General features: G+C 43.3%; 1 protein-coding gene and 1 pseudogene across 1 annotated transcript in view; both read left to right on the top strand.

Moving 5' to 3' along the window:
• The window catches only part of LOC137971103 (protein bark beetle-like), a 57,821-nt gene that overhangs the window by 24,055 nt on the left and 18,766 nt on the right, over nt 1–15,000 (top strand). Inside the window, exons 9-11 of the mRNA XM_068817823.1 lie at nt 3,474–6,122; nt 7,273–7,395; nt 7,799–7,960. Coding sequence (XP_068673924.1) covers nt 3,474–6,122; nt 7,273–7,395; nt 7,799–7,960 — 2,934 coding nt within the window. The remainder of the gene's footprint in view (nt 1–3,473; nt 6,123–7,272; nt 7,396–7,798; nt 7,961–15,000) is intronic.
• LOC137970382 (uncharacterized) lies at nt 10,899–12,489 on the top strand (annotated as a pseudogene).

Here is a 15,000-nt window from a genome sequence, read left to right as displayed (position 1 = left end):
GGGTGACTTGTGAAGTGGTTTCTCGTAGATGGTTTCGAGGGGTTGGTGGTCTGTGTGCACTGTGATGTCTGATTTGCCGAACAGCCAATGATCAAATTTTCCAAATGTGTTGCAGATGGCGAGGCATTCTTTTTCGATTTGTGAATAGCGCTGTTCGGTGCTGCTCAGGCTGTTTGAGGTAAAGGCGACTGGTTGAAGTTTACCTTCGTCGTTCGGTTGGAGGAGAGCTTCCCCCAAGCCTTCTTCGTTGGCGTCCACTTGGAGTACCACAGGTTTCCCTAGATCATAGTATTGGAGAATTGGTGCAGCAGCGATCAATTGCTTTGCGTCGTTGAAGGCTCTTTCTTGAATCTCCGTCCAGGAGAATGGGAGGTCTTTCTGGGTTAGGGCAGTGAGGGGTCTAATTACGGTACTGAGATTTGAGCAGTATGGCGATAGGTAGTTGGCCATTCCGAGGAATCGTAGGAGGGCGGCCTTGTTTCTTGGCGTGGGAATCGCAGTTATAGCAGTGACTTTGTCAGGGTCGGCTTTCATCCCATTGGCTGTGATGATGTTACCCATAAACGTCACCTCTGTTAACTTGAACTGCAGTTTAGTGGGCTTTAGTTTAATGTTCTTTTGGAGGCAACGTTCCATTAGGGCTACAAACCGACGATCATGATCTTTCTCAGCTTCAGTGAAATCTGTTCCTTTTCCAAAGACCAAAATGTCGTCAGCTATACAAATTATGCCCTCTAGACCCTCTAGAGCAGAAATAAGTAGCATCTAAAATTCTTCAGGGGCACTTGAGATCCCGAAAGGAAGGCGTCACCAGCGGTAGCGGCCATAAGAGGTGTGCATTGTGGTCATGTGCGAGGACTCTTCATTCAGGGGTATGTGGAGGAAGCCATCGCGTACATCAACAAGAGAAAACCATTTGGCATGAGCTAGTCTATGAAGCTGCTCGTTGAGGGTTGGCATTTGGTAAACGGGGCGGAGGATGGCCTTGGTAATGGTCTAACTGGGGTCGATACAAATACGGACCTTTCTGGGGGTTTCTCTGATGACTTCATTTGAACACCATGGAGTCGGTTCCACAACCTTAGTTATGATGGCAGCTTTCTCGTATTTGTCTAGAGCACTCTTTTCCGCAGCCCGTTTTGCCACCGGGATTCGGTGGATGGGCCTTTGAACTGGCGTTACATCTTGTTTGGTTTCAAAGTGCACTGGGGGCCCAAGGCAACCGAGGCCTTCAAAGTTCTCAGCATATTCCATTAAAATGTGTTCTTTCTGAAGTGTACCTGCGGTAGGTAGTCGCCGTTTAGCAGGGATGATGATTGGTTGAGATGGAGAAGGGAGTGGGTTACAGGTGCTTGTTTTGTTCTTGTGGAGTTGTTTGATGTGGTTGCACTCTACTTGCTCTTGGGTGTCCTGTGCTGTGTTGCAGTTGGAAATTGTTACTGAGGGAGATTGGGAGAAGACAGTGTCAGATTCTATTTTGACAAGTCCCAATCTTTCACTGTCACCCCCTGATAAGAGGGCGGGCTTGTTGGCCATGATGTCGTCTGGCAGGATTTGGAAGGTTAGGGTGTCATAGTGGTTGGTCCTGTGGCACACTAGCTCGACTTGACCCAAAGGTCTCAATGGGCGAGTGTTCCCATATGGGTGTAAGAGATAAGGAGATTTTGACATTTGCACGTCTCGATCCAGAGAGGTGAGGGTACTATGAGATAGAGTGTTGCATGAGGCTGCAGTGTCAATCTGGACTGTAATTGGCCGGAAGTGTGAGCCGGTATCTGACAGGGGTAGTTTTACAAAGTATTTCCTCTTCTTCTGTGGAGTTTCTAGAGAGTAACATTGCTCGTCCACTTCCCCTGTTACTGGGTGTTTGGCTGTGGGTCCGGCTGCTGCTGGTGGGAGGGGGTATGAGCCTCTCCGTCGTTGTGGGGGCGGGCCGTTTGCCAGGCACACATTGGCGAAATGGTCATTAATGCCACACTTTGAACATGTTTTGCCCCTTGCTGGGCATTGTCTCCACGGGTGAGGTTCCCGTTTGTCTCCGCACCAATGACATGTTCCAGGCTCTCTACGTAGCTTCATTTCTTTATGTTTTACCCAGTGGACTCATTCGTCGATGGTTGATTTCGAAGAAGCTGCTATCAGCTTGTTTGCGGTGTAGGCAGACTCTAAGGCCTTGGCTTCGGTCACCACATCAGCCATGCTCTGAGGTGTGTTGTCGGGCTTGAGATGTGTTTTGAGCAACTCGGCTCGCATGGTGTCGTTGTTGAGACCAAATATAAATTTGTCGCGATACATTTCGTCACTGAGTGTTCCATAAGAGCACAGACTGCCGGCTTGCCTAATCCTAACTTCCCATGCTTGTACCGATTCGGTCAGTGTTTGGCTAAGGCCCCAAAACTTAAATCTGTCGGCCAGACATGAACTGCCAGTCGAACCTGTATAGTGTAGGCGAAGTTTCTCCATCCAAATCCAAGGTTTGGCTCTGTCATCGATCGCCATCTGAGGCTCTATTGTGTATCGTATGACCTGAAGGGCTTCGTCTGGCATGGCCGACCGAAGCGCGGTGATTTCGAGCTGTGCTTTCTTATAATAATCGGCTGGCGCTGTCACTGGGTCTTTATCGAGATTACGGTAGTTCGCTTGAACGCAGTAGTATTTGAACCTGACTTCGAAGTTCTTGAAATTTTCGGAAATGTTTCCGGTTAGATTGAGTTCTGGGCGCTTGAGACTCGTCGCCATGAGTTCGTGTATCCAATATAACGTTGCGTGAAAAGTTTTTTTTTCCCCTTTGATCGAAGTATTTGCTGGAGTGGTTCTAGAAAAGGTTTATCCCACTTCTGACACCACGTTTAGCGATGTGTATCAGGAGAACAAGCATAAACGAGACAAATTGTAAACACAGATGAAGTTGTATTTCCGCCATGTGCGATCTCTACGTACAACATTCATATCCCGGATGAGGGACCAAGAGGGGTCTCGGGGCTAGTTCCCAACTCCTATACTTACATAGTGAAGTTCGAGAACGGAAAGGAAGTGGTGCAAACGAATACAGCCTTTTTAAAATTGTTTATGGATGGGGGTAGTCCAGAGGTGAGAATCATGAGATAAAGTAAAGTCTGCATACGAGCCAAGTGACCCATCTGTCTGACGCTTATGTCTGGTTTCTGAGCATGAAGCGACTAGGCGCATTCCTACTCCTCCCTGGATGGGATGCAAGTCCATCACAGGGTTATCCCCAGCAATGGGTTCTCCGGTACCTATGTAGACACCTGGGTGGAGAGAGGCACTGTGAGAGTAATGTGTCCTGCTCAAGAACACAACGCTCAAACCCGGAACGCCCAATCCGGAGCCGAGCAAACACTCCAAGAAGAAACGTTTATTTTTATGGAAGAAAAAAAATTAAATAGTTCTCTTTCTTCAGTGGAACTAGACGAAATTGACATTTATCTGTTATCTTCTTATTAATTTTGCAGAGAATGAACAACTTCGTGACATCAGTGGGGAGATCAACATAGATCGGGTAAACATAAGCAACAGCCTTCAATACGGTGTCCTTATAGCAGGAAACTCGTTAAAATCTCTCAGCATTACAAAAACAGACATTACCAGCACCAAAGACCATGGAATATATATTATACTATGGGACATCAACATCGTTAAAATCGTGTCAACAAATCTTCAACGGAACTTAAAAGGGATTTATATTCCGGATATGACCTCTATGGAATTAACAATCGAGAACTGTGTTATCAATGGTTCCGTGATAGAGGGCGTGGATATTGGAAACGATGTCAATAGTGCCATTCGCATTGTAAACACCAGGGTCTCGTACAATGGTTTCGGAATCAGCATCAGAGATCAAAAAAGCTTAACGTTATTCGTCAGCGGTAGTACATTTTCGTGGAACAAGTATGGAGCCATTTATTTCTCTCGCTTCCTTAGGTATGGCGTCCAAGGCGATTTACCAGTCGTACAGTTTAAGTCCAATTATTTCTTTCGTAACCAGAGACTTGCTGTTAACATCAGAACCGAGGGTTCTTGGGTATTTGTGAATAATACTTTTGAGGAAAATCGAGGAATGTCTGTCATCTCATTTCACATGCCTCGTTTTCAATATACCGACACATGGACATCACCCTTAGTTGTCCATAGTAATTTGTTCCTGGCTAACGAGTGCCCAGATAAAGCAGTGATAAACATCGGAAGGAGAGTGAAGCGTAATGGTGTAATGATTACAAACAACAACTTCACGTCCAATTTAGGACGCTGTGTGCTCCGTGAAGGATCAGCTGTATCTTTACCCGTCCATGTTCCAATTTTCATCGCAGGTAACCAGTTTAATGAGAATAATTGCGAAAATAATAGTGTCGTAGAGGTCCTTCACTTAGACGAAAACACAACTTTGGCAAACAATATCTTCACACAAAACAGAGCAGAGAACGTTGTCTTTCTTCAAGTAGCGATTCAGGAAGGAAAGGTTGCTTTCAACAACAACACTTTATGCAGTAACATTGCTTACATACCATCACATTTGTCTACTGCGGACGACTCTTGTGCATTTGTTCTTTCTGGCATTTACAAAGAATCAGATTTCAGCTTTAACAAATTTAATAATCCCAGCTATAGGAGGGAACTATGTGTCAGGTTTCCCGCCACTTCTTGGAGTGATGTAGTGAATGTGACTCATAACTGGTGGGGTACAGTTATTGGAAGCGAAGTGCGTGACAGGATTTTGGATTTTGATGATAATTACGATTTTGCTATTGCTGATGACTGGCCTTTTCTTCTAAGTGGTGATGACCCAACTTCAACCACCGTCAATCGACACGATTTCAAACAGCATGGAAAAGTTCTTTCGGGACGATTGTTTGACTCTATAACACTAAAAGCCTCTCAAAGCCCTTACAGCGTGACTTCAGATTTGACCGTTGTAGATAACGTCACGCTAACTATAGAAGCAGGTGTCACAGTCAAAGTAAGCCCTGGGATGAGCATACTTGTTGCTGGAGTGCTCAAGACTCACGGAACGCTTGACAAACCAGTAACATTTACGATACAAGAGCCTGCAAGCAGTAATAAAGATTCACTTTTCCCTGTGCGACTTATGCATGGAGATTTTCCCTGGGAGGGGAGGGCACAGGTGTTTCACAACAGGTCTTGGACACCAATGTCTGCTCTCACCAAAATGCACGTGAGGAACATCGCTGAAGTAGTATGTAGACAGCTTGGGTATGGTTCACCGGTTGCTACCGTGGTAAGCACTGATGCATTTAGCCAAAATGCCAACAGATCGCAGCCTGTAGAATTTCTTTGTCTAGGAAACGAAACATTTTTACATGATTGCTCTACAAGGCCGCCAACACTCGATTCAAGCAGTATGATAGATGTTGTGGCGAAGTGTCGGGGGACACCCTGGGGAAATCTACGTTTTGTATCTTCCAAAGACGAGAACGTGTCCCAGTCTGTCTTGACCCATGTTCATTTTTCACACTGTGGTAACCACCATGGAATGGCTGTCCCAGCAGTAGAGGTGGTTACAAATGTGCCCAAACTGGAATCCATCATTGTGCGAAGCTGTTCATCTGGTGGACTACACATTTACTCTCCAAGAACGGACGTACATCTCAAAAACAGCACTTTTTTTGACACCGGAGGAGTTGGTATAGGCTTTGTACAGACAAAACGCAGCATTTTTGTAGATAGTTCGGAATCATCAAGAAACCAAAGAGGTATTGCCTTTGAGGAAGCAAGAGCCCAAAATGTCCCTCGAGTCCACTTTGGAAGGGTATCTCTATGCAGTGAGAAGAAAGCTGTTTTTGTAAAGAATCAAGTGCATCTTTATTTTGATATTCCAAGACCCAAGAGCACATGGATAGGTTGTCATAAAGTGCTGACGGTGGCAAGAGGTCAAGGAATGAAGTTAACTGTGCCATACTATTCCGGACTGCAAAATTTTGTAATTTACGACTCCATTAACACTACTAGAGCGATCGTGAACGAGTGGAATATAGCGAATCTTGTTCATAGAGAGATGATTATACCACGTGATGCTATTTTGGTACAGTGGAGAGGAGATGTCATCTCTAAGATCGCTATTTTAGTAGAAGCCATAAGTATTAATGGTAAGAACGTTTTATAGGAACATGTTTTCAAGAGCCCATCAATAGGAGCGTGCAACTCCCATAATAAACCTATGTCACGGCATTTTTACATGCCGGTCTATATTTAGGCTTTTCAGTTTTTCCCCGCGAAATAGGTCAGTTCCGGTCTACATGAGCACGTGTCTGTAAGGAAAGAAGTGACGGTTTTTTTTAAATCTTTGGTAAAATGATGACGTCACTTAAAAATTAAGTCCGTGCTTGTTAGTGGTCACTGAGGTTCCTGCGGGGTCTGAATTCGCGGTAAATTTAAACTAAAAATAAATAGATCTATGATAACGCCGTGAATAAGGGGTAGTTGCACGCTTCAGTTGAAGGGCTACCGATTTTCCAGAAGTTTAATTTTAACCACATTTAGCATGGGCTTTTTCTCTTTCGTATTCTTCGAGGGAGGGATTTTGTGCCTTTTCCCGCGCCAGCGTATCTCCAAGATCGTATTCAAACTTATATGGTGTGTAAAGAGTCCAAACCTGTTTACATCACTGCACGATAATCCCGTGTCAATGAAGACGTCACGAACGCGTGAGATGCTGACGATTTAACTCAGGGGCGGAACTAGGGAGAGGGTGCAGGAGGTGCGCACCCCTCCCTGAGATGAAGCCCTCTTCTTCCTATTCGCTTTTAAAAGTTGTTTAACTCACCAGTCAGTTACGCCCTTCCTTAGTGCAACCCCTCCTGAGAAAAATCCTGGATCCGCCGTTCCAACTAATATTTAACTCATATACTCAGGACAAACGTTGTTGTGGTACATCTTAATTTCAATTTGATAGTTGCCTTGAAATGGTTTGGTTTTTTAGACGACAAATTTGGGATGAAATTGCAGGCATAGGATCTCACTGGACATAGACTCAATTTTTTTTTGCTGCTGCACCGTGTTGACGAGATCCAACCGGGTCGAAAGAGCGGTCCACGGTTGCAATTCTTGGCTCTCAGTTTCGACTCTATCTTGTCGTTGTCCCGTTAGGTTTCCTACGTAGTAATCAGCCTTGCTTCACTGTTATAGATTTTATTGCATTTCAGTGATTATATTTCATGTTGCCGTTACTTATACACTTATGAATGAAAGAAGACTGATTAAGTCGAGGCTAATATCCTACCATCTTATAATCCACAGATGCTCCATGTACCTACGAGCTTGACTTGTGCGGCTGGCAGACTTTCACCAATATGTCAATAAATGGAATCAATGTTACGCGGACATGGACAATTACCCCCCGTGCTATTTACTCTTCGACAGGTATGAATTTAGTTGATGGCTTCACAGGACACTCAGCAATTACCCGAGCAAGGTACTGTAGCTACAGGGGGTATTCCCTTGTGAAAAGATCAGGGATTACCATCGTTTCTCTTTGGGGTGTACATAACGGATTTGGGTCTCACTTAAGACAACCAGGACAAAAAGTTATTATTTTCATCCGTCCCTTTCAAAGCAGTATATATAATTTAGGGCTCATATATATCATTTAGGGCTCAAATGAAGCTCGAGCCATACCCAGATTGGCCTCCCTTAGGAAATTAATTCGAAATTTTCCAACGATCATCCCCGACCTTCTCTCATGGGAGTTCCCCCGGGGAGAGGGGGGCCTAGCTTTTAATAGAATTCGGTAACTAATTTTTCTTGGCAAATTTTCTCATCTCAGGAAAATACCTATACATTGGTAATGACCAATGGTCTTATGTTGGCGGACGCGCAGCCATGATCAGCCCTCCAATCACAAAACAGTCCAAGTTATGCTACATCGTGTTCTTTTACCGAGTGGGCTATAAAGGCAAAGCAGGACTGTCACTCTACGTGCAAACAGGTTAGTCTGGACTGTCACCCTACATACAAACACGTTAGACAAGTCTGGACTGTCACCTAAAATGCTAACAGGTTAGTCTGGACTGTCACCCTACAGACAAATAGGTTAGTCTGGACTGTACCCTACATACAAACAGGTTAGTCTAGACTGTCACTCTACATGCAAACAGGTTAGTCTGGACTGTCACTCTACCTACAAGCAGGTTAGGCAGTTCAGTTAATTTATTTTTTTCTTTAAGCGATCATCAGGATCATTCTTTTTATGATCGTTGCCATCGTTATAAATTTACTTCTCCAATCTTGATAGCTATCTTTTACACGAATCTTTCAGAGGAGGATCTGGCTAAAATACTGCTTTGCTCATTCTCCAAATCAAAGACAACTAATGCGAAACTGATATATATTTCCGTTCTGTATTTCACCAGATCTACAGTCACTCTTGAAATCATATTCCAAATTGCCGTTTAGGAACGGCAATTTGGAACTTCGTACTTCGCAAATGTCCTGTTCCAGAAAAGCTCGTGTCGAGCAGACAATGTAAGCTATTGACGTCCTTGTTACCTAATCTGCACTAATATCCAAACATGGCAGCTTTCGTTCTTTCCCAGCAGAAATTTTAAAAGAAAGGTTCACTCTTAAAAAAAAAAAAAACGCGTAAAAACTTGCTTAGCTGTGGTGGTGTTCTATCACAGACTCCAAATTAAATCAAATCCGTTATTATCTCGATCCGATTACCAGAAATTCGAGTCATATTGCGGCTCGAATACCGCATGTCAATCAAATGGAACAGAAAAAATGGCTGCCCGATATTGTAAAGAAATGTATGGGATCTAAAATAACTTATCAATTTTTGGCAGTTCAAATAAATTAAATTCTATGTGCCGACCTTTCCCTGATAAATAATATGCAACTACATAAAAAGCGAAGGTTTTTTTACCATTTCGTTCATTGTTTGAGCCGCCAAATAGCGCCAAAATAACAAGGATTTACGCTGGTATTTGCCTTCTAATTTGATCAAAATACCTTCATTTACCTTGACATCCAACCTTTGAGCTGTGCGTGTCTTTCATGCTTCCATCGGTGCCGACCCCTCAAAATTTTCTTCAAATTACGATCTTTTTAAATGTGTCACGATAAAACAGAACACCGCCCATCGGCACCGAAAAGGACGCTTTTTCAAGAATAGATGTAGCTTTCATCTGGTCGCACGAATGTCCCGCAGGATGTGAAAACTTGGGAAGAACAGCCATTTTCCATAGCTTTCTTCGCAGAAAAAAGCTGTCATATTTATGTCAGCTTAGCAGCCTAGCATTTTTACGCTTTCTACGGCTGTTTCAAATACCTGCAGACTCCTAATTGCGAAAAATCGCGCAAAATTACGAATGCCAAATATACTCGATTGTTATTCGTGTTTTTCACATCCTGAGCCCAGAGGAATACCGCTAAAAGTGTCTGATATTTTGCTCAATTTCGAAAAGGAAGCCCTAGGCTGTAAGCTAAAAGTCACTGAATCCCCTCTGTCTTGGACTGGTCATTATTTATCGGGGGGGGGGGGGGGGGGCAACATTTTTTATGCATGGCTTAAAGGGTGGGGGGGGGGGGGGCATTAAAAATTATGCAAGCGTTTTGCCAGCAAAAATGTTAAAAGCTGCAGCTGGATGCTATCAACAAATACAGCCGATTAAAATAGCTTTATACAACAACTTTTATTAACACTTACAAATCTGCGTCTCACAACATTGATGTTACTTCTACTGTCAACATGACCAGCACCATCATCATCATTGTTGTTGTCCGCAGCATTTAATATCATCATTACGATTGTTCAGTGTCATCATCGCCATTACGATTGTTCAGTGTCATCGTCACCACTGTCAGCATCATCATATACGTTTCCCAAAATTAATGACACCCAAAAATTTGGCTTGATATAACTTATATTTGCGCGATATCTTTTCGCAGGCGTCTTGAAGCTAGCATGTAAATGAACATACATTGTTCCCATGATTTTAATCCTTTCAAACCGAGTTCTGATACTTTAAAAACAAGTGTTCCGCGCGTTATTGCTTTTGTTCCTGTAATCAACATGGGAACAAGTAAACTGAGCACTTAAAGGAACTTTTGTTTCTCGTTGAAATTTGTTCTTAGGAACCCAAATCTGCTTAATTGGGAACCGGAGTTCCTCGTCGTAGCAATTCGGAACTCAAAGTTTGTATTAGTTTCTTGAAAAGGAACTCGATGTTCCGTTTTCGTCTCGTAAGGGACAAAAGGTCCTTTTTTTGTGCGGTCTGTTTTTAATTTTGGTCTCTTTCACAACAAAAGAGAACAGTTGTTCCTGTTTTAATCATTCCCTTAAATCGAAGAAGAACTTGTTGTTCCTAATATTTAACATAAAATCGCATTGTCCTTGACAAAAAGGAACAGCTGTTCCGATAAAGCCTGTTCTGCTTTGCGATTGTTCCTATGTAACTGCTATCAGTTCCCATTAGTGTTACAAAGGAACACCATTGTTCCGAATCATACTGGTCCTTTATACGTTAATAAGGAACACATTTCCCTTGTAGGCCACGAGAAGTTCCGATTTTATATGAATTTTCTTTAACTTTTTCTTTCTTTTTTTCTGTTTTTGTTGAAAAATACTCTCTGGTCTTTATGACTAGCTATCTTGGCGTGTTTAGGCAGGCTTGGGCGAATTTGAATAAATCAGATATTTCGCGTTAATGATACATTGCTTATTTCTGAACAATTAGCAAGGTGTCCAAGATTTATTGTTCCTTTTTTGTTGTTGTTTTCAATGCCGGGAAGAAAAAGAAGCATTCAAAAATAGGCAAGTTGAGGCAGGTAGCGCAAAATCCCCAACTGATTGGTCCGCAAACCGCCAAAAAACATACTTAAAATTCGAAGTCGCGGGTAAGTAAACGTTGATTTCCAGATTCAAGATGAGCAAACGAAGAAGTACAGAGACAAATTGGTCAAAAGTTCCGAGTGCATCTCCAAAACCGAAGAGGCTTCACTTGGAAGAAGACGATTTAGATGGTTTGTTTCATTGTCCAGTGAACGATTGTAACCATGATGGATTTGTGTCTCAAAGAGGTTGCAGAAAACAGGTTAAGAGCAAACACGGCTGGTTCATTTATTTTGATGAAAAACCCCAATACGTCCCCAATCAAGAAGAAACGAGTCCCAAAAAGAAAGAAAACGGCACAAATCCAACCCTCACAGCAAGATCTGTACCTACATTTGATCGCTCAAGTGTAATCGTTCAAGAACTTCTGTCTTGGCTAACGGGGAGTGGTGGAGGATGCAAGAGTGACCGACAAGCGCAACAAACCGTTAGCAAATGTCTTAAGTTTCTAAAATTCTGTTGCGAGGACGAAGAAGAACTTTCTCTGGACATGATTGACTTTAGTTTGTGCTCACCTAATCTGCTCTTCAAATTTGTTGATACAACATTGGCGCATTGGTTATTTAGACGCCATTGCCGAACTGATGGATTTCAGAAAAGTAAACGGGGCATCCGAGGTTGTGTTGACGGGTTTGTTGTCTACAGAAACCTATCTGAAAAAAGTCCGTAAAACAGTTTCAAAAATGATGCGATTACAATGGACAAATGAACTCGACATCGACACCTTAGAATCCAAGGGACATTGGGCCACACTAGAAGAGCTTCTGGAGGTTGTTAAGCGCTACTTGCCACGCTACGAGAACGTTCTCAAAGCATGCAAGGATAAACCGTGTACAGTATCTCCACTGGAGTTGTCCTTTGCAACAAAATTCCTCGCGGTATATCTGTTTATCAAGGTTAAAGGCTTACGTCCAATGACCTACCAGTATTTCACTGTTGAAATGGTGCGCTCAGCAAAGAACGACGGTGGATTTGTCGATCAGAAAATGTTTGAAACCGCTGGAAAATATGGCTTCGACTCTCTTTTCCTTACCGACACAAGCATGCACGTGTTAGATGGCTACATCGACCATATTCGGCCTAACCTAAAACCAACTTGTGACTACGTCTTAGTCACAAGAAATGGCGGCCAACACCACAAACTTGGCGAGCTGATGAGCAAATTGGTGTTTGACGCGAGCGGAAAATGCGTTCACCTTACTCGTTACCGACAAATAGTGGAGACGGCTAGCTCCAAGAAACTTAGTAGTAAGGCACAGGGCACAATCTCCGAGGATCAGAAGCATAGTTCTATTGTGGCAAGAGTGCATTATCAAAACCAACGATCCCGAGAGGTGGGAACCAAGGCGCACGAATATTTGGAATCACTTTATGGCGAGAAGGGCTCTGAGTTAGAAATGGATCTCCGATCAAGACTTTCAGACAAATCCGCGTCCTCGCTTGAAAAAGAAGAAAATGACGATGGGTCGACCCCCGAAGAAGACAACATTTTCATTACGCCCACTAAGTTCAAAAGCCAGAATGCTTCAAAAACGCCCGATTCTTTGAGAGGAAGAAAAATTCTTCTATTCACTCCTGAAGAGGATAAATATTTGAAGATGGGACTAGATCGCCATGGGTTCTGAAATTGGACAGCTATTCTGAGAGATCCAGATTTTCGTTTTCAAAAAGGACGAAAACCGAACGCTCTTTTAAATCGTGCGACCAGAAAATTTAGTTCGAAATGTAACAAACCGTAGCAAAACCAGGTCACCTACATTTACCCTCCATCGCATGAAATTTATTCTTTTAAAAATTCGTTTTCTGTGACATGCATTTAGGAAGTTTTGCAAATTCGTCGTGAACGCAGGACGTGAATACAGCAATACCAGTTATGACATTTATTCTTACATTTCAGCAGAGACTTGGTGTACATCATACACTAGGTAATAAATTGCCAATAATATCTTAGTACTCTGACTCATAACAAGCTCGAATATCACTGTCGGCTCGGCGTAAAGAAGTGCGTTATTCTTCCCTTCTTTGGAACTGGAGTACTGGTCTGGGCTGGCCTTTCTTTGGAATTGCGTCCCTGAATACGTTGGCTCGGGCCTCTTGATGACGTCGATGCTTGTGAGGAGGGAGTGATGAAAATTTCTTGGTCTTGCTCTTCGGACCCATCAAATGGATACGGCATGGGCGCCCATACACTTGTTACGCGTTGTGCTTGATCTATAGACAGCCACTTCCTCTTCATCGCTCTCTTTCTTCTTTCCGTTATTACCAGTCTCAAAAGACCAGGTAACTGATCTCGCTTAAAGTGCAACTTAAGCGCCTCGACCGTGACTCCTATCATGTATTGCAAGGCTCTTTTGACGTTCATGTCAGTCGCTTCGTCCTCCTGTTCTTGCAACTGTCGAAGCTCCTTTTCTTTGGCCCACACCAATTCATTCTCGTAGTATTTGGCAGCCGTTTCTTTCAACATCTTCTGTTCTTCTTCTTTCTTTTTGGCAAAGTACTCGTCTCTTGAACGCTCGATTGTCGGATGGTAAGGGCCCTGCATCGTCTCAAGGAGGTGAGCATCTTCTTGTCTTATCATGCCGAGGGCGATCCAGTGTTGTGTTTTTTCTTCTAGAATACGCTCTTTACCTCACTGGGCTTCACTTTCCCTTTCCTTTCTAGCGCGTTTCACTCCAGCAGCGATTAGACCGAGTTGTCTGTTCTTAAGGCTATGGCATGGCTGCAGATCTTGAAGCTTCGAAATTGTTTCAAGTGTCCTGACCCATCTTCTTGACTGTGTTGACTCTGTGTCTGAATCTGCCTCCTCTTCTCCCAAGTCTTCTATATCTGTGCCCTCTTCCGCCATTAGCTCTCCTTGTTCGCTAGTTTCCTGGTCGCTCTTACTGTCCAAGTTGATGGCTCTGATTCTCTGTTTTTCATCGTCCTCAACTTCGTGTGGCTTTGAATCAGATCCCGGCATCTGAGGTGGTACTTCGTCATCTGGAGTGACTGCGACATTGCTGGCCCACACAAGGCAGTCCATTGCGTTGTCTCTCAGTGACTTCTGCACCCCTGGAATTGGAGGAGAGTTTAGGCTTCTAAAATAAAACTTGCGAAGAAGGGCCTCCATGGCTGCATTGTTCTGTTCACCAAAGTTCATCTCTTCCTGACATGTAATGAACATTGGACATCGAATGACCGCCGGGTGGGATTTCTTGTATTTTCGATCGTGTGCTGTTAGGTCACCTTGAGTCAAAATTTTCCAGTCGTCTGGATCGAGCAGGTTCAGATGGGCTTCGTCCATGTAGATGACTTGTGTGTTCTGGTCCACAAGACTCTTATTAAAAACCTTCTGTTTCGTGATCATGGCTATGTACCTGGCAACGAGAACATCAACAAGTTTTAAAAAATGGACACAATCAAGGGAAAAACAAGATCTCAGTGCAAATGCACAGTTCAAGGAATCTGACCATCTCCAACAGCTCAAACACTCTGTCGCAACAGTACAAAAACACTTCGAGTTGGCAGACATCAATTCGCACACAAACATCAATCAAGTGAGAGACGCTAAACGATATATGGACAAAATACAGTAAAGACATTCACAAAACAACTAGCAAATACCTTTCAGGAACTATTCGAGTCACTGGCGTGAACAAACTTGTTTTCCCGCTGTTGGGCTCCCCAATCAGGCACATAACTTTTTCTTTACGCTGCTTGATTCCGTGATTAAAGAGGCGCAGGTAGTATTCGCAGAAGTGACTCACATCAGTTGGACTCAAACTGTTTTCCAGAATGTCTTTGAAATGCTTGACATCTGGTTCTTTATCGTGTGAGTACGGTACAAATGCCCGTGGACTTTCTTTTGCAACTTCAGTTAACGGGTTATGGACAAATGTTCTTCGACTTAGCGAGAAACACCATCCATCTGACACTTCGATTAAGTCGTAATTCACCTTTAACTGGCTGGTTAATTCGCACTCGGCGTCGGCAAGGACAGATTCAAGCTTTTTGAAATTCGTGACAATCATTTCCTTCAGGTGGTAGTTGGTCGCTAGGAGTGAAAGGAACTTTCTGACAGAGCAAGCGTGTTCATAGGTAAATTTTGAAGCTTGGTTTTTCTTAAAAACTTCGCCCCTGTGTAACGCATACTCCAG

This window comes from Montipora foliosa, chromosome 9 (assembly GCF_036669935.1).
Source record: "Montipora foliosa isolate CH-2021 chromosome 9, ASM3666993v2, whole genome shotgun sequence".
Lineage (NCBI taxonomy): Eukaryota > Metazoa > Cnidaria > Anthozoa > Scleractinia > Acroporidae > Montipora > Montipora foliosa.
The sequence above is the reverse complement of the archived record's forward strand: the minus strand, read 5'-3'. Positions and strand labels throughout refer to the sequence as shown.